The sequence below is a fragment of the Macaca thibetana genome, chromosome 3 (genome assembly GCF_024542745.1).
Source record: "Macaca thibetana thibetana isolate TM-01 chromosome 3, ASM2454274v1, whole genome shotgun sequence".
Lineage (NCBI taxonomy): Eukaryota > Metazoa > Chordata > Mammalia > Primates > Cercopithecidae > Macaca > Macaca thibetana.
The window spans coordinates 8,125,509-8,144,707 of NC_065580.1; the positions used below are offsets into that span (position 1 = coordinate 8,125,509).

Below are 19,199 nucleotides of genomic sequence, written 5' to 3' on the forward strand. Positions count from 1 at the left end.
GTCATTGGAAACTGGGGAGGGTGGGGGATGAAGGGGGAGGGAAGGGGGAGGGAAAAGGGTGAGGAGACAGTGGGTCCTTTTGGACAAACTCCCCATACCCTTCCCTTGGATTCTCCTCACTCAATTTTCCCTAGACCTAAAAAACAGTTTGGCAGAAGACACGTTTAATAACATTTTCATATTTTAAAAATACAGTGACAATTCTCTATCTGTCCACCATCTTGCCTTGCCCTTCCTGGGGCTGAGGCAGACAAACGAAAGGTAAGGAGGTTAGGGCCCCGAGGCAGGCTAAGTGCTGTTGGCCTGCTCCTGCTCAAAGAGAGCCATGGCCAGCTGGGCACGGCCCCCCAGCCCCTCCAGGTTGCTGAGGCGGCAGCGGTGGTAGAGTTCCTCACTGAGCCGTGGGCTGCAGTCCCGCAGGGAGAACTTCTGCACCAGCCCTGGCTCTACGGCCCGAAAGAGGTGGAGCCCTGAGAACCGGAGGAAAACATCCATCACCTCCAGCCCCTCCAGGGCTTCCTCCTCTTCCTGGCCTGCCAGTTCACCTGCCAGCCGGGCTCGGGCCGCCAGGTAGTCAGCATTGTAGAAACAGCCCTCTGCAGAAGCCTGCCGGTCAAATCTCCCCCCTATAGGAGCCCCCCGGGAGGGGTCAGCACCAGGAGGGGAGGGGGGGTCAGGGCCAGCCCCCGGGGCCCCTGGGGGTGATCTCTGTGGTGACAGGGCGGGATTGAACTCCTGGAAATGAACTGGAAAGAAGGCCTGCCAGCCAGAGATGGCATTCATGCGACAGCGGTTGAGGACTTCGGGCCCAGGCCTCGTCCACACAGTGGTGAGGAAGAAGAGAGTATCCACAGGGTGCTTCTTCGAGACCACGTCCATGAGTCGCACCTGGGAAGGGGCCTCTGCTCGCACGGCAAGCCAGGCCAGCCTTGTCCCAGGGTACCGTCGCTCTAACTCAGCTGCTGCAGCCTTCACCCCAAGAAATGGGTCTGGAGCTCCACGGCCACCTTCTCGTGGCCCGTAGACCAGCAACAGAGTGAGCAACGCATGTTCTCGTGGCTCCAGGACATTGGCTGCAAAGGCCTCGAGGAAAGCCGGGGCTGCAGCAGCTTCAGCCACCAGGAGTGGCAGCACCAGCTGCACTCGGGTGGCCTCAGTGACATAGGGCATAGGTAGGATTTCCACCCGGCTCAGTGGCCGCAGTAGGCTGACCCTGCGAGCCAGGGCCCGCCGGTGCCCACGCTGTGTCACACATTCCAATAGCAGGTCCAGGGTGTACTCCATGCCCCGTGCTGGGTCGAAGCGCCGGTAGCCGTTGAGCAGTCGCTGCTTCTGGAAGCGCAGGCGGGGCTGATAGCGCCGATTGAGCTGCTCCAAGGCAGTCTCCAACGCATCACCCACGTCCGCCCTGCTAGCCCCCTGCAGCGGACACTTGGGAGCCCCATCTGCACAGGAGAAGGTGTGCTGCTCTGTGAAGTAGTCCCAGCCCAGCACCTCAAAGCGAGAGTGCGGTATGAAAGGAGCAGGGAGCCCAACGGGCCAGCTCAGCCCTGCCTCCCCTTCGGGGGTCAGCATGGTCAGGTTCCGGATCTGAGCCTGGGTTGGAGGGAATGCGCCTCAAGTTAGTGCGAGCTCCAGCTGCCTGGGCTGTAAGATTCAAACAACTGAGCTCTGTCCCAACTCCATCAACACTTAGTGACGGGTCCCTCGCTAATCACTGAATCCCTTGTACATTATTCTTCACCTCTAAAATGCAAACAGACAGGAATCCTACTTGCCTTACACAAATGCCATGAGAAGGAGGTGGAAAATGTGCTTTTTGCACAGGTAAAAATATCTTGAAATAGAAGCTCAACAGCCTTTCTCTCCCATACCCAAAGGACTCACATCTTCTTCATAATCACACCCTTGTTTTCATCTATACTCCACCTCTGCCAACCCCGACATTCAACTTGAGAATTCTACCTTCCACCCTTGGGCTTTCTTGGGACAGTTCTAGAAGTTAAGAAACTTCAGAGTTTTTGCCTCCCCAGTGGACAGGCACTATTGAGGAAGAGCTAAAACTATTCTGTCTGAACACTGTGCGGAGCTTCCTGATCCTCAGAGTCTACTTGCAAACCCCTTTAGCTGCATTCAAGTTGTCCTGGGAGCCTACCTTATGATTGCTTTGGACCCCCAAAGACCTTTGTCCCTGTAGTTGTTTTAAATGTAAGTATGGTCAGCCTCTTCCTGCCCTGCCATTATACAGGGCCTAGACCAGCCCCACTGCCAGCTGCTCGCTCATTGTACGCCTGGACATCTCAGGCTCTCTCTGACCCTCTGACTGCAGTCCTCTGCCCACCTGCTCCTCTTCAGCTCACCTGCAGTTGTTCTATTTCACTGTAAGCCCGCTCCAACTCCAGAGCGCTGAAGCGTTTGTGGAGCCGGTACATGAGGGTACCTTCGGAGACAGGGTGCACGGCGAAGGCACTCAGGAAAGCCGAGCTCCCTTCCTTTTCAGGGTCCCTATTTTTGGCCAGTTCAAATGAGCGATACTGCTGCCCCTAGAGGGACAATCAGACCAATCAATGACACACACAAGAGCTGCCAGTCCCAAACCACCCTTAACCATACTCAGTGTTCACGTCTGTTAGCACTGCTGCGTTAGAACAGAGGACAGAGGAGGCACCCTTTCCAGCACCTCGCTTAACCCCAGTTCTTTCACTGCCTACATTTTGGAAAGTAGAAAGTAAGTAGGCAACTAAGGACACTCTCGGCTACTCTCAGTGCCCTGTCTATGGGCTATCCCTGCTCTGCAAGGAGCCGTCACACAAATAACATATTAAAAGTAATAAGGATACTCTCTTCCCCCAAAGATTCCCATTGTTCCTCAAGGGAATGAAAGAAGTAAGCCAGAAAATCTTCCCAATACTTTGGTTTGAGAGGATGAGCCACCTCTGGGTTCTTCCACTCTTCTCCGGGACAATAAACAGGGCAGCTCTCTGGGCTGGAAAAGTGATCACCTCACTTCTCTGGGGAGTAGCCATCTCTAAGACATGCCCACATTGCCATAACTGAAGTGCTGATATCGGGAGAGGTGTGGAGGGCAGGGGGGCAGGGGAGAAGGACTGGTGAGTAGGAGCACCCTTTGGTCTTGCTTACGGGTTCCTAACAAGGTACCACTTTTGATAGCCCCAGGTTCTCAGATTGCCAAAGGTGAGCAACAGAGGGCCCACGGGGGCGGTCAGTGGCCAGGAAGGAGGAACAATGGCCTCCAAGGTGCTGCTGGGAGGAAAGCTAATCACTCATCCCCCACTAGCTTATCAGAGACCGGGAATGACTTGAAAGAGCTGTCACCTGGTGCTGTGAGACACAGCCGACGCCCAGAGAGTCAATGAGGCAGCGTCCAAGCCACTCGTCAGGACGGGCACTGAGAATGTCACCTCGGCAGCCATCCAGATGTGGCCGCAGACGAAGCAGGAGACTCCGTGACAACAGGTAGCCAAAGCCCCCATGACAGTACCGGGCCTGCTCGCCTGCGCCAATGAACTCCTCCGCCCGGCCTAAGTACAGGTCTTGGTTGATGCTAAGGTGGCCAGCAAGGGCTGCCAGGCGGGGGGCCTGCACATATGTGTCATCCTGCATGATGAAGAACCAGTCGTAGTCGGCCCCAAAGTGTGTGTGAAGGTGGCGCAGGGTCTCTGACATGAGCCAGGCGGGCCGCTCATCCCCATGAGACACCACCTGCATCCCTGCTGGAGCCCGGGCCCCCCGCTGCCCAGTGAAGTAGAGTAACCGAGGGAAGTGATGGGCCACTGTACGGTTCACAGCCACGGCCAAAGTGGACAGTGTAGCTCGGGAGGTCAGAACAGCCACCAGCAACCGCTCACGGGAGCCCAGCTCTGTCTGGATGTACCGAGTCCTGTGGAGAGACCGGTGTGCCAGGGGTCAACTCCCTAATCTTTAGGAACGCAGCTTATTCAGTATATACATCCCCCTCTAGAAGTGAGTGAGCTGAGGCTGAGAAGGGAGAAACCTCCTTCCTTGTCAATATTAATTAGGTACTCAACTGAGTATCCACTAAGTAGCTGACATTGGAATTGATTTGGGAAGGGAGGGTGTCTACTATGGATAGACTAGATAGGTTAGATGCAATTCCTACTCTGTTCAAGAACATCGAACCCTGGCCGGGCGCGGTAGCTCACGCCTGTAATCCCAGCACTTTGGGAGGCCAAGGCGGGCGGATCACCTGAGGTCAGGAGTTCAAGACCAGCCTGACCAACATGAAGAAACTCCGTCTCCACTAAAAATACAAAATTATCTGGGCACGGTGGTATGCGCCTGTAATACCGGCTACTCGGGAGGCTGAGGCAGGGGAATCACTTGAACCCAGGAGACAGAGGTTGCAGTGAGCCAATATTGCACCACTGCACTCCAGCCTGGGCGACAAGAGCAAGATTCCATCTCAAAACAAAACAAAAAAACACAAACAAACAAAAAACATTGAACCCTAATTTAACACCAATGAATGTGAGACTTTCTAAGACCTGAGAAGGAGGGAAAATACAGGAAGAAACCATGATGGAAAATAAGCCAGAATTGCTCCAAGTTGCCTGACGCCGATTGCCAGCGGAAAGGCAGCGGCAAGGATTTACACCAGCCCAAAACAGGGCCAGTGTCTGGGGACTATGCATACATGTTGCTCTCACCTGAGCACCTTCTTGTAGGGCTTGTTGGGGTCCCTGTAGTAGGGGACAATCCGGGGTTTGAAGTCTTCATCACTTTGGTCTAGCCAAGCTCTCGAATCTGGATTCTGTGGCCCTCCTCGCTCCCCCACAGCCTCGACACAGGGATCTTCTCCCTCCCCTTGGATCCAGGAAACCCGCAGGAGGCTCAGGCTGCACCCCAGAGACAGCCCTAGGATGAGGGGAAGCGCTGGCCGCAGCAGGGCCAACAGGGAGCTCAGCCGCATGGTGGTAGGCCCTGCCAGGTGGGTGCCCAGGGGCACAGCCCCAAGAATCAATGGATTGATGGGTACCAGGCCAGTAGTAGGCTTGCAGTTTTAACCAGGGAACCTGGGGTCAGTGAGGCCAATGACAGAGCAAGGCCTGAGGGCTTCCAGGCCCAGCATCCCCAAGAAGATTGTCCTGTCTTCACAACTCCTTCTGCCTGCTCTTCAAAGGTGAAGGTGTCAGATCTAACCCCCAGCCAAAACGGTAATAAATGTAACAATCAAAGTCACTCACACTGGGATTATGGTCTGTCTTCCACTAGAAAGAGGAGGAAGTAAAACTCAATACTGCCAAAGCTAACCCAAAAAGGAGCACTACACACATCTGCAGACTGGGCCTAAGTCAACAGATGACAGCAAGCGATAAGTGGTTAGGGAAAAGCACACGATCCATCAAAACAACAGCCCTCAAACAGAGGAGCCGGAGCATGCCTCTGGCACCGGTTCTCAGGCGGGCTACTGCGGCAGGCCCCGCGGGCACAAGGGAAGGGGTCAGAGCCTCTTTCTACTCTGCTCCCTGCGTGTGAGGAGACGCAATGGCTACAGGAGCCACTCGCATGGCACACACAAGTTCTGCCCACCCGAATGAGGTAGATCGGTGACTCAGCACTGACAGCCTCTCAGGAGCGCCATGGCCGATGGAGCCATCTTGCAGGGCATTCTCCTCGGAACCCCAGCTGCTGAGGAGACAGCAGGCACGGACTGGAACTCCTACTGTGTGCAAGCGATTCGGTGCCTGGTTTTACCAAGGCCCCAGGGGGCAAACGAAACAAACCAAAAGCAAACAGAGGACAAGCAGCAACTAGAGACAACGCCAGGGTCCTGGGAACGCAAAGAGAAGCGCGGCCGGCTTCCGACAGGACCCCTGCCGGGGTCCCAGAGCCCCTGCTCTACCTCTCGGCGATCAGAGACCAAATCTAGCCCTAGAACGAAAGCCCAACGCGAGTCTTCGCCGTTCGTCTCAAAACAGAAACTGGCCACGTCACCGGGCTGCTAGGAAGGGGGCTCGGGAGTCCAGCTCAGGTCGTTCTGCGAGTAGGGGTCGGAGGTCGCGGCTGGGAGACTGGGGCACAGACCTCGTTCTCGGGCCCGTCGGCGGGAGCGGAGGCCGCGCCAGAGACAGCACCGAGGCAGCGAGCGCAGGACCAGGAGGGATGCCCAAGGCCCTCGGGGAGGGGGCCCGGGTTTCAGGACCCGGGGCCGGCGGACGCCGGATAAAGGACGGCCAGAGGCTCCCGGCGTCCAGGGAAGGGGCGGGGCGGAGACGTGGGGACCAAGAGCGGCGTCCCACACGCGCCTGGCAGGGAGCAGGGACGGGGAAGGGGGAACAGACCCCAGTTCCCGCTGAGGCGCCGGCTCCGCCGCTGCAGCCGCTGCCACCTCACAGCCCCTGCCCGCAGCTTCCTCTTCCGCTGCCTGTCAGTCACCCGTCTCTATGGTGACCGCATCCGGCCGCTCGCTCCGCCCGCGCGCTCTCTATGGTCGCTCCCACGGCTTAACCGCACAGCGCATAGCAGCCTCGGCCAGGATGCGGGCTGCCTGGCCCCAGCCGGCAGCCCCTCAGTAAGACGCGTGCGCCCCCACATAGGCGAATCCAGGCAAATCCAGAGTGGACCAAAGCTGCCCCGTAGCTTGGGCTGAACCCTATCAGTCCTGGAAAAAGCATACCCCCACCCTCGAGAGCGCTTTTCTCCCAATTGGCTGGGGAATCCCATCAGCCTTTCAGTTGCCTAAGAAATGTTTGTTGTTTGCCAGACACGTACCTAAGTTCCGGGCATCTTCGTGAGTGCTGGGTAAACAAGTGGTGGACGAGATGGGCATGGTCCCTGCTCTCAGGGAACTGTAAGTTGAGGGAGACAGGTAATAAACACACTTGACATAGCAAGAATAAAACAGGTAGAAATCCCAATCTGTGATAAGTACCATTGCAGAAAAGCACAGAGTCCTGTGGAAAAACTAAACAGAAAGTATTAAATTAGATTGGGAATTTGGTAATGCTGAGGTCCAGAGGTTCAGGAAGAGTTATCCAGACATGAAGTGGACAGTTTTCCAGGCAAAGAAAAGAGCACCGGAATGTCCTGAGAGAAGAAAAAGATTGGCTTGGAGAAGAACTGGGAAGGTCCAGGGCATCTTAGAGCCTGGTGAGGGGAGAACAGCCCAAAGTAAGGCTGGGGAACAGGGGACAGGTAGGGCATTCGGACCACCACAGTGGTTCCCCAACCAGAATGGCACTCTCCCTAAGGAGCAATTTGGAAATGTACGGGGCAATTTTGTTGTCAAATGACTGGGGGAGAGGAGCCAAGGAGGCTCCCTGTCTTGCACATTGCAAGATAGTATCACACAAGAAAACTGTCCTGATCCCGCACAGCTTTCACATGTCCTACTGAACATTCATATAGGTTAAAACAAAAAAAAAAAGGAAAACACTGGTTATAATCATCTGATGTGCCTGTGTCTTATATACAAAAACAAAGTAATCTTGTAGGGGTGTGAAATGTGCTGAATTTTTAAGGAATGTAACCACCATGTTAACAGAAGGAAGATTATACTTTGTTGTGTTCAGGAATTTATTCGGAGTTACCATTTTGGAGAACTGTGTCACTGATAGCAGTGTTATTCATAGCGTTAGGTCTGCATGTCTGGATTTGCACTGCCACAATCAAGGTGCTCCTATGCATAAATACAAGCATCTGACTAATTATGCTTTCTAGCACACTGAAATAAAAGTATTATCTTATTATAAAGGATTTCCTTTATTTCTTCTTTCTGCTTTGATTCAGACACTATAATTTTTTTGAAATTATGTATGTAGTTAGGCTATACCATCTATAAACTTCATTTCAAAATAGTAAATGGGGAGTTGTAAAAATGTTATTAAAATGGAACATTGGGGCTGGTAAAGTTAAGAACCACTCAAGAACATCTTGTATGTATATCTTATATATATACCATTCTAGGAGTATATAAGATAGAACTCACTGATATATTGCCTATCAGCACGTGTTATCCCTGTTTTAGTCTCATCCTTAGACTGCAACTGAATCTTTTCTCATCAGCTGGCACATGGTAGGTGGTAAATGACTTGCTGGAAGAGACTCTGGGAAACAGCAGAGACACTTAGCTCAAGGTCAGAAGATTTCTAGACCAGCGCTGTCCAGTAGAAATCTAGTGCAAGCCACAAATGTGAGCCATATATGTTGTTTAAAATTTTTTAGTAACCACATTTTTTAGAGTTAAAAAAGGTAAAATTAATTTTAATATTTTATTGTATTATTAAATATATCCAAATCATTTCAACATGTAGTCAATATGAAAAATTATTGATGAGATATTTTACATTTTTTATGCAGAATATTTGAAATCTGATGTGTACTTTACACTTAACAGCAAATCTCAATTCAGACTAGCCACATTTCAAGTGCTCCATAGCCACGTATGGCTGGAGGCTACCATATTCAACAGTGCAGGTCCAGATCCTTTTCAGTTACTAAGTTCCTAGGTAATTCTCCAAGAGACATTTCCTTCCTTGGGTCTCCATTTCTTCGTAATTTAAATAGAATCTAAGCCAAATGTTCTTGTTTCCAGCACTGACCCGCTGTGATTTTTTTCAAATTTAGCCAGTCCTTTTCTTATCTCTCTTTACTCATCTCCTTTTCTCCCCCATTTTCCATTTCTCTTTCCCTATTTCTTCTCCCCTCATCCCAAGTTCTTTTCTCTGGCTAAACCCAGGGCGGGGTGGGCAGGGGGAGGGATGGTGGCTCACACCTGTAATACCAGCATTTCAGGAGGTTGAGGCAGGAGGATCTCTTGAGCCCATGAGTTTGAGCCCAGCCTGGGCAGCATAGGACGACACAATCTCTGTAAGAAAATTTTAAAATTGTAGCCAGGTGCAGTGGCTCATGCCTGGGATTGTAATCCCATCACTTTGGGAGGCCAAAGTGACTTTGGCAGATCGTTTGAACCCAGGAGTTCCAGACCAGCCTGGGCAACATGGCAAAACCTCATCTCTGGAAAAAAAAAAAAAAAACCACACACAAAAATTAGCCAGACATGGTGGTACTTGTCTGCAGTCCCAGCTACTTGGGAGGCCAACATGGGAGGATCGCTTGAGCCCAGGAGGTTGAGGTTGCAGTGAGCCATGATCACACCACTGTACTCCAGCCTAGGCAACAGAGCTGCCCAGAGCTGCTTGTCACCTTAGTTTCCTAATCTGTAAAATGGTAATAATACTCACCTCAGAGTTTGTTGGCGGTGGGGCAGGGGGGGAGGTTAATGTGATGGCATAAATGAAAGAGCATAATAAATATTGTTGTCTGTAAACCACATTTTTAAACGAGGCTGGGAAAGGAGAAGCATATTTCTCCCAGGACGCACAGGCACTTGAATCTGTGTTTTTTGTTGTGTTTTGTTTTTTGAGACAGGGTCTTGCTCTGTCACCCAGGTTGGAGTGCAGTGGTACGATCTTAGCTTGCTGCAACCTCGACCTTCTGGGTAACTGGAACCACAGGTGTGTGCTACCACGCCTGGCTAATTTTTGTTTTTTTGTTTTTTTTTTTTACTAGAGATAGGGCTTTGCCATGTTGCTGAGGCTGGTCTTGAACTCCTGAGCTCAAAACATCCACCTACCTCCGCCTCCCAAAGTGCTAGGAATACAGTCACGAGCCACCACGCCTGGCCAAATGAGTGCTTTTTATGTGATCCACAATCATAATTCCTTTGCTTCATACAGAAGGGGTTTGCAGTCATTTAACTGTATTCTTTTTGTAACTATCATTCCCATTTTGCAGAGGAGAACATATACTTTGCCCAAGGCCACACAATGAAGCGTAGAACTGGGGTTATGCTCTTAATTATGCGATGTCAAGCAAGGCCTCCACCTAGGTACCCCAGCAACACACAAAAGTCACTTCTTTTAGGGCACTTAATGTCATGGTGTCAAGGTCTGTTTCTGTTGTTGTTGTTGTTTTTCTTCTTTTTTTAGAGACAGGATCTATCTCTGTCACCCATTCTGGAGTGTAATGGTTTGATTACAGCTCACTGCAGCCTTGAACCCCTGGGATCAAGTGATCCTCCCACCAGGGCCTTCCAAAGTGCTTGGATTACAGGTGTGAGTCACCCCACCCAGCTTGTTTACTTTCCACATGTTCCTTCTGCATTATGAGCTCCTTGAAGTCAGGAAGTGACTTTGCACCATTGCAACTCCAGCACACATATCTGAGCCTGACAGATAGTAGGCACTTCGTTGGTGGAGGATATTCTACGAAAATGTATGTTCAAAGGCATGCAGGTGTAAAATAGCATGGTTAACCTCCAAACTATTTAAGTAGGTAAGTTCTACTAAAGTATTTGAGTTTGAGAAGAAAAACTAGTTCTCACTTTTTGAGTCACGGACTGTGGGCGAAAAGGTGCTGCAATTGGAGAATATGCTCACGGGGAGTAATAGCTTCCTTTGCTTCCCCAAGTATCACTGATGGAGATACTCCTGCTGCACAGGAGCCTGGAGAAGTAACAAAGATCACAAAGGGCCTGCCTTGTACTTGAGGCTAAACATTTGGAGTTTACAATGTAGGCAAGGTGAAGTCCGTGAGAGATTGTATTTATTTTTAAACCATCCAGCCCAAAATGTCATGTGAGATTTTAAACAGTGAGACTCAAAGGGAAAGTAACGGGCCCGTAGCATGGCTAACTAATAACAAAACGAATCTCGGCCAAGGGGCCTTTTTATCTCAGGGCTCTTTCCACGAAACTTGCATGGCTTCAGTGGAAACCTAACAATTCTGGAGTGGGTAGGCTAAGCGGCCGAGGTTCCAAAACAACGTCTGGCACCTTCTAAAAGTTTAACAATGAACCAGACTCTAAAATTACGGTTTCATGAAACCAAGGCGCTTTCTTTCGTGAAGGAATTCCGTTGGCAACATCTTCGCAGGGATGCCCCGCTTTCCGGGACCCCTGCCCAGCGTCCCCTTCATTTCAGTCCTTCTCCGCTCACCTCCCACCTCTCCTCTCCCATTGTTTCGACCTACTCCCGCTGAGGCAAGCTGGGAAGTGTAGTTGCACGCCCTGCTGCCTGAGTCGGTTAGGTAGCTCTAAAAACTCGTAACTCCACAACAGCTCAATCGATTTTCGAGAGGTGGGGTAAGCCTGGAAGGCTCAGCCGGCTTATCCGACGAGCAACCTGGTATTTGCAGTTTCCAGCGCCCGAAGCGGGCCCGCTCGCAGAGAGCTCTTGGACTCTAATCCCGCCCCATCCCGAGCCTCGCGCATCCTGATGGCGTCACGCGGCCCCGCGAGGTCTCTGGGATACGCGGTAGTCCTGAAGCCGGGTCTCACTCTTGGCCGCTGCAACTTGAGGACTACACTTCCCAGGAGGCAGCGCGGCGGCGCGCCGAGAACCACCCGAGGTCGTGATTGGCTGGTGAGCCGGCCGCACGCGGAGGAGCCCAAGGAGCAGCTCTGTTGCGACAGAGGCCGAGCAGCAAGGCCCAGTGAGTTAGGGGAAGGGGCGCTGTAGGGAGAGGGTGCCCGCCGGTGATGCGGAAAGAGAATTAGAAGAGGAAGGAGGAACGGGGTTTGGATGGAGGTTTCTGCGAGGGGAAAGATAGAACTCAGGGAGAGAACCTCACGGGCGGGGTGGGGGAGTACCCCGGGGTGACGAGCGTGGAGACTAGGAGGGAACTCACGCGGGCGAGGACGAGTGAGTCCCGGCAAGAGGCTGGGTTCTGCGGCCGGGTGATGTGGAGAGGGACTACCGAGAAGAGGCCCGAGACGGACGGGAGAAGGAAGCCCGGAAAGCGAGGCGGCCAGCTGAGTGCGGAGCGCCAAGTTGTAGGGAAACCAGAGACGGGGACCTCCGCTGAGGGACAGAACCTGGTCCCCAGCTGGAGGCCCTGAAAGAAGGAGCGTTTCCAAAGTGAGGCAGTTCATGGGGGAACTGGTGCCTGTGGAAAAAGATGTTAAGATTAGAAGAGCGGCTGAGAATCGGCATTGGTTTGAGAGACCCTGACCAAGTTGGGAGAGAGGAGGCAGGGGCAGGCCAGGGCATCAGAGGCTTGATATTGACAGGAAGATTCCTGAGAGGGATGGAGCAGGGCCCAGGCATTCTTACTAGTAAGTTTAGAGTTTGGGGGTGTCTGTTTGCCTTCCTTCAGGCACCTTGAAAGAACAGTTAACCTACCCCTGTGGGTCATCATCATGCCCTCCGACCTGGCCAAGAAGAAGGCAGCCAAAAAGAAGGAGGCTGCCAAAGCTCGACAGCGGCCCAGAAAAGGACATGAAGAAAATGGAGATGCTGTCACAGAACCACAGGTGGCAGAGGAGAAGAATGAGGCCAATGGCAGAGAGACCACAGGTGAATTGAGGGAGGGGTGAGTTGGGAATGGTTGCTAAGACTTAAGGCATGCCCCAGCCAGAGTCGGAATCTTGATGCTGGGGGCAGTGGAGAATGTATCTGGTGTCATGCAACTTTTCATGATGAATCAAATCAGTAGAGTTGGAATTTGTGCCACCCTATCATTGAGCGAGGAAGCCGAAGACAAGGTTCTCACATACTCAGTGGCAAGCAGAAGTGGGAGTTGCTGAGCTGTGTTGCTGCTCTATTAGACTGTGAGGAGGGGCTCGGTTCCCTGCCCCTTTTTCAGTTTCCATTTCTATGCATGGTGGCCAGTGTGCCAGGTTCGGTGCTACATTATACGTTTGTCCTCACAGGAGTAGTGGCTCTCCCTACCAGAGTAACTTATGGGTTGTTTCATGGGGTTTTTCCTGGGAGAGAGCTCCCTTTCTGTTATTTATATTTTGGGAAATATTTATTATTTCTCAAGTGCTAGACATGGTGCTATACACTGAGGCACTACAGTCTTCCTTCCAAAAACTTACCGTCTAGACGGGGAAACATGGCAATATGCCGTAAAGACTATTCCAGGCCCTTGGCAGTCCAATCCCAGCCCTCTTCCCTGCCCCCTGAAAACTCCCTAAACAGCCTTCTGCTCCATCCAGACTATTTATTATCCCTTGAATAGTCACCACATCTCTGTTTTTTCACACACTGAATTCTAATACCATCATGTTTTTGCTAGCTACATTTGACATTTCTGTCAAGGCCTAGCTCAGGATAGTGAAGCGTCTCGCAGTCAAACCTGACCTCAATATTTCCATTCTCTATATGCTTTTGCTTTCTTTTAGTGTTACTTACCTTTTTATGTTGTATCTCCTGTTTCTTTGTCTAAATTGTGTCATCTTTGAGTGCAAGGACTAGGTCTTGGGTTTTTTTATGAACTTCTCAGATAGACACTAAGTAAATGTTTGAAGAGGAAAGGAGAATTAGTTTTGCAAATTGTAACAGGCATTCAGAAAAGGGAGAGTTAGAAAGCGATTAGAAGGAGCAGTAAAGTCAGTAAAACTGTGGGAAAGTTTTATTCCTGGCCACAGTAGTGGAGGACAGAAGTTATGAATGATGGGAGTAAGTAAACAGATATGAAGGGACAAAACAAGGGCAAGAGAGATTATAATTAAAAGGACGGGTGTCAAAACGAGCAGGGTGTCAGGGCAGCTCTGTGTCAGTGTGCACTCTGTAAAGCTTGGGAAACATCTGAGTCTGCTCAGCAGGATCGGAACCCAGTCCTTCAGGATGTTCCTCTTTGTGGAGAGCTGAGTCTGTCTCACAGCCATCTTCCCAAACTGCTTTTCTATCCCCAGAAATAGATTTGCTGACCAAGGAGCTAGAGGACTTTGAGATGAAGAAAGCTGCTGCTCGAGCTGTCACTGGCGTCCTGGCCTCTCACCCCAACAGTACAGATGTTCACATTATCAACCTCTCACTCACCTTTCATGGTCAAGAGCTGCTCAGTGACACCAAACTGGAATTAAACTCAGGCCGTCGTTATGGCCTCATTGGTTTAAATGGAATTGGTGAGGCCCTTGGAAGGGGAAGTGGGAGGTATCTCTCCTTGGCTCATCTGTCACTCACAAGTATTTAGCACCAACTATGTTCAGAGCAAAGCGTTTAGAATGTGGGTGGGAGACCAGATACGTCCAGGGGAAAGGAACTAGCAGTGCAGAGCGGTATGTGGTATGTACAGGTTGAGAATCCCTTATCTGAAATGCTTGGAACCAGAAGTGTTTCGGATCTTGGAATATTTGCATTATACTTACCAGCTGAGCATCCCTAATCCAAAAACCTGAAATCCTCCCATGAGCATTTCCTTTAAGCGTCATGTCAGCTCTGAAAAGGTTTTGGATTTTGGAGCATTTTGGATTTTCGGATTAGGGTGCGTCCACCCTGTACCACATGAGTAGTTACAGACAGCAGGTGCTGGAGAAGTTGGTCAGGGGCGTGTGAAGCTGTGGTAAATGAAAAAAGCTTCAGAGAAGGGGTGCGGCAAGAATTGGAGGAAAGTTGGAAAGGAATCCCAAGAATGGGGGCTGGCAAGGTTTGAACGAATAAAGGGAAGAAAGGTCCTCAAAAAAAAAAAAAAATTGGATGAGGTCCCAGTTTGGCTGGGGTGGAAGAGCTAGTGGTGAAGAGGAATAGGGGAAGCTCAGTGTACCAAGCGTCTGCTTCTCTCCCATCTCAGGAAAGTCCATGCTGCTCTCCGCTACTGGGAAACGTGAAGTGCCCATCCCTGAGCACATTGACATCTACCATCTGACTCGAGAGATGCCTCCTAGTGACAAGACACCCTTGCAGTGTGTGATGGAAGTTGACACAGAGCGGGCCATGCTGGAGAGGGAGGCAGAGCGGCTGGCTCATGAGGATGGTAGGGCTCCAGACCTGGGCATGGGGGTGGGCGTCCTCCCAGAAAGGCCCCCAGGAGCCTCATGGCCATACACTATCCACAGCGGAGTGTGAGAAACTCATGGAGCTCTACGAGCGCCTGGAGGAGCTGGATGCTGACAAGGCAGAGATGAGGGCCTCGCGGATCTTACATGGACTGGGTTTCACGCCTGCCATGCAGCGCAAGAAGCTAAAAGACTTCAGTGGGGGCTGGAGGATGAGGGTTGCCCTTGCCAGGTGAGTCCCTCCCTCCTTCCTTACCGCCATAACTCCCCCATCTCTCCAGAGTTTAGTGTTCACTCCAGTGGAACTGTTTGGAACAGGAGTCATCGGTAAGTGTCAAACGAGACATGGACATTTGCAGTGTAGAGGGGGTTGTTGCGTATGGGTTAGAGAGAGAGCTTCCTGGCTGAAGTGGTAGAGTGACTCAGTTTTCTGTTGGATTCCCAGCACCCAGCACAGAGTTTAGAGATCCTAGGGGTAGTCCTAGGTAAAACGGTAGAGTAGGTCTGTTTCTGTCCTCCCACCAGGATTCCCTTTCCACCTTTTTTGTGCTGTACTCCTGCTAATTTTGGCTGTAAAGATAAAATGTTAGACGGCGATTATGATAGCTATCATTCTTATTCTGTTGTGGCCTGGACTCAAAGTGAGCTTCTATAGACAAGCATTCCCCCAATAATCCCCCCCGAGTCACTAAACAGGTAATTCCTTGCCCCATCATTCTCTGTGAAGGGAATTTATAAGACTTGATATACCGCTCTAGAAAGTTGCCTGCGTGTGCCTTAGAACATGAACACAGTGGCTCCACTTGCTAGCAAGGATTAGCTGTCACTGGTTCACGCAAGGAGCTTTTAAAAACACAGATTTCTGGTTTGGGAACCAGAACTTTAGAGGAACCAGAGCTTTAGAGTCTATCCCTTGCGAGACTGTGGCCACCCCACCAGATAGGTCTATCTTCAGACCTTCAGATAGGTCTAATTTGTTTTAGCAGTTTATTTCCTTTGTATCTTTTTGTCGTCTCTATGGTATCCAACTTCAGTGCACAAGGCTTATCAACTCATAGAGACTTCTACAGCCTTGCCTCAAACTGTCCTTATATGCTTCTGAGTCCCGTATTCTACTCTTCAGTCTCTCCTCTTCGACTCTTGTTTGTGTCCTACTTCTTTTCCCTCTGAAGTATAGAGCCTAAAATTGATTTCAAGACTCAAGCCAGGAGCCTACTCAGAACTGCATGTAGCAGGCAAGTTGGTCCCTCCTGTGTCACATCCATTATAATTCTGAGGTGCTTCTGTCTCCTTTACTGTCCTTCAGAGCCCTCTTTATTCGGCCCTTCATGCTGCTCCTGGATGAGCCCACCAACCACCTGGACCTAGATGCTTGTGTGTGGTTGGAAGAAGAACTAAAAACGTAAGAAGGTGGGATGGGGGATGTGAGTGGGCCGGTCCCAAAGCGGGGAATCTAGAAAATGGCTGCCCAGAAACTGCACTGCTGTTAGAGCGGTGAGAAAGGAACTGAAGGAAGGCCGGAGTTCACTTGCTTGGACAAGCAGTGAGCACCTTTAGGGCTGTTTAGGGCTGGCCGTTTTGTTTGATTTTCTTTAGTTTGAAATTTATGAGCATTAAAAAAAAAAATCCTTGTTGATTTTTTCCATATTTCAAATTCAAGATCTTAATTAAAGACATTTTTTTTTCTTAATTGTATAAAGCAAAAAAAGGAGGTCTTCCATCTAAGATCGTGAAGCAATGACAAAGGAAAATAGAGCCAATATGGTCATGGTCCTACGGCTAAAGAACTGAATAAGCTGGAATACTGTACCAATTTTAAAAGAAGGCTTTTAGTGGTACAGTGACTTAGTACCTTCTTTCAAAAAGTAAAGAATTTTGTTTTTTATTGTGTCTTCCCACCCACAGTTTTGGATGCATTCGTGGGTGTATTTGTGTACATACACATTTCTGTTTACTATCACTGTGACTACTGTCTCCACTCCATTCTGTTGAAAATTAGAACAGAAGATTGAGGAAACTCAGGCTGTCTCGCCACACTGAAAGATGTCCCTTAGAGTTAGATTGTTAAGTGGTGGCTTAGGTGCTTGCTGACAACCAGGAATTGGACAACACATCTAAAAGGTGCTTAGGAATAAGGATGGGCCTGACTCTCAGTTCACCTGTTGTCAGCTAGCTCCCATGGTTGAGCTCTTCACTGATTGGTTCTTTGGCTTTGCAGTTTTAAGCGCATCTTGGTCCTCGTCTCCCATTCCCAGGATTTTCTGAATGGTGTCTGTACCAACATCATTCACATGCACAACAAGAAACTGAAGTATTATACGGTGAGTGGGCCTCGGCTTCTTTCTGGTAATCTCTGCTTACCAAATCTCTGAAATTCTCTTTAAAAAAAAAAGAAGAATGCCAGTGTGGTGACTCATGCCTATAATCCCAGCACTTTGGGAGGCTGAGGTGGGTGGGTCACTTGAGGTCAGGAGTTTGAGACTAGCCTGGCCAACATGGTGAAACCCTATCTCTGGCCGGGCGCGGTGGCTCAAGCCTGTAATCCCAGCACTTTGGGAGGCTGAGACGGGCGGATCACGAGGTCGGGAGATCGAGACCATCCTGGCTAATATGGTGAAACCCCGTCTCCACTAAAAAAAAATACAAAAAACTAGCCGGGCGAGGTGGCGGGCGCCTGTAGTCCCAGCTACTCGGGAGGCTGAGGCAGGAGAATGGCGGGAACCCGGGAGGCGGAGCTTGCAGTGAGCTGAGATCCGGCCACTGCACTCCAGCCTAGGCGACAGAGCGAGACTCCGTCTCAAAAAAAAAAAAAAAAAAAAAACCCTATCTCTACTAAAAATACAAAAAAATTAGCCAGGTGTAGTGGTAGGTGCCTGTAGTCCCAGCTACTTGGGAAGCTGAGGCAGGAGAATCACTTGAACCCTGGAGGTGGAGGTTGCAATGAGCTGAGATGACGCCACTGCACTCCAGCCTGGGTGACAGAGCAAGACTCATCTCAAAAAAAAAAACAAAAAAACCAGACCTATCTGTTAGCTCCTTTCTACCTATTGCTATAAAAAGATACGGACGGCCGGGCGCAGTGGCTCACGCCTATAATCTCAGCACTTTGGGAGGCCGAGGCGGGTGGATCATGAGGTCAGGAGATCGAGACCATCCTGGTTAACATGGTGAAAACTCGTCTCTACTAAAAATACAAAAAACTAGCCGGGCGTGGCGGCGGGCGCCTGTAGTCCCCGCTACTTGGGAGGCTGAGGCAGGAGAATGGCGTGAATGCAGGAGGCAGAACTTGCAGTGAGCCGAGATCGTGCCACTGTACTCCAGCCTGGGCGACAGAGCAAGACTCCGTCTCAAAAAAAGAAAAGGATATGGACAAGGAGTCCTGCCACCTGTTTTATTTTAATCCCAAAATCATTGCTTCCAGGCCATAGGCCACGGATTGGCAGCCTGTGCACATGGTGTATGTTTGCCTTGTGGCAAAGAAGTTGACTTTTCACGGTGCCCAGGCAGGCCCTGGTGCCATCTGCCTTGCCTTTTTGTTTCTGGAGACAAAATCTCATTCCGTCACCCAGGCTGGCACGATCTCAGCTCACTGCAACCTCTACCTCCTGAATCCAAGTGATTCTTGTACTTCAGCCTTCCGAGTAGCTGGGACTACAGGCATGCGACCCCACACCTCGCTAGTTTTTGTATTTTTAGTAGAGACAGGGTTTTGCCATATTGGCCAGGCTGGTCTTAAACTCCTGACCTCAGGTGATCTGCCCAGCTCGGCCTCCCAAAGTGCTGGAAAAACAGGCATGACCCACTGTACCAGGCCTCCCTCTGCCTTCTTGAATGCCGTCTTAACTCTGCTTCACTGGAGTTAACACATTTACCCCATCTTCCATGACCACAGGAGAATGGGGATCAGGATCTCAACAGCCCACTGTTGTGCCTTGCCTTTTCATTTTATATTTCAAAAAGCATATAAGAAATTAACAATTGATGTCCTCTTCATTCATAGTCATAGGAGTATTAGTTTTTAACATAGCCTTTCAGACACTTCATGTATACTTGCACGCATTTGTAGAAAATTTCATATATACATATCTTTTTATACAATTGCAGCATTTTTTTTTTTTTTTGGTTTTCTTGAGACCGAGTCTTGTTCCGTTGCCAGGCTGGAGTGCAGTGGAGCAATCTGGGCTCACTGCAACCTCCGCCTCCCAGGTTCAAGGGATTCTCCTGCCTCGGCCTCCTGAGTAGCTGGGACTACAGGTGCGCGCCCCCATGCCCAGCTAATTTTTGTATTTTTAGTAGAGACGGGGTTTCACCATATTGGCCAGGATGGTCTTGCTCTCTTGACCTCATGATCTGCCTGCCTCAGCCTCCCAAAGTGCTGGGATTAGAGGCGTGAGCCACCACACCTGGCCTCTTTTTTCCTGAGATGGGGTCTGTC

General features: G+C 50.4%; 3 protein-coding genes across 4 annotated transcripts in view; 2 read left to right on the forward strand and 1 right to left on the reverse strand.

Moving 5' to 3' along the window:
• Nucleotides 1-19,199, forward strand: part of ABCF2 (ATP binding cassette subfamily F member 2) — a 196,276-nt gene that overhangs the window by 170,493 nt on the left and 6,584 nt on the right. Inside the window, exons 2-8 of one of the 2 annotated variants that reach the window (XM_050785846.1) lie at nt 11,446-11,475; nt 12,139-12,338; nt 13,682-13,894; nt 14,560-14,742; nt 14,825-14,996; nt 16,071-16,166; nt 16,983-17,085. In XM_050785846.1, coding sequence (XP_050641803.1) covers nt 12,182-12,338; nt 13,682-13,894; nt 14,560-14,742; nt 14,825-14,996; nt 16,071-16,166; nt 16,983-17,085 — 924 coding nt within the window. In that variant the 5' untranslated portion in view covers nt 11,446-11,475; nt 12,139-12,181. Of the gene's footprint in view, nt 1-11,404; nt 11,476-12,138; nt 12,339-13,681; nt 13,895-14,559; nt 14,743-14,824; nt 14,997-16,070; nt 16,167-16,982; nt 17,086-19,199 lie in introns of those variants that run through there. The other variant, XM_050785845.1, reaches the window with a different exon arrangement.
• Nucleotides 148-5,393, reverse strand: CHPF2 (chondroitin polymerizing factor 2). Its single transcript, XM_050785824.1, has 4 exons — nt 4,689-5,393; nt 3,337-3,901; nt 2,361-2,543; nt 148-1,596 (listed from the first exon to the last, which is right to left on the reverse strand). Exons 1-4 carry the CDS (start codon nt 4,949-4,951, stop codon nt 289-291), a joined length of 2,319 nt encoding a protein of 772 aa, XP_050641781.1. The 5' UTR covers nt 4,952-5,393; the 3' UTR covers nt 148-288.
• Nucleotides 5,622-5,987, forward strand: LOC126951636 (uncharacterized). Its single transcript, XM_050785943.1, has one exon. It carries the CDS (start codon nt 5,622-5,624, stop codon nt 5,985-5,987), a length of 366 nt encoding a protein of 121 aa, XP_050641900.1.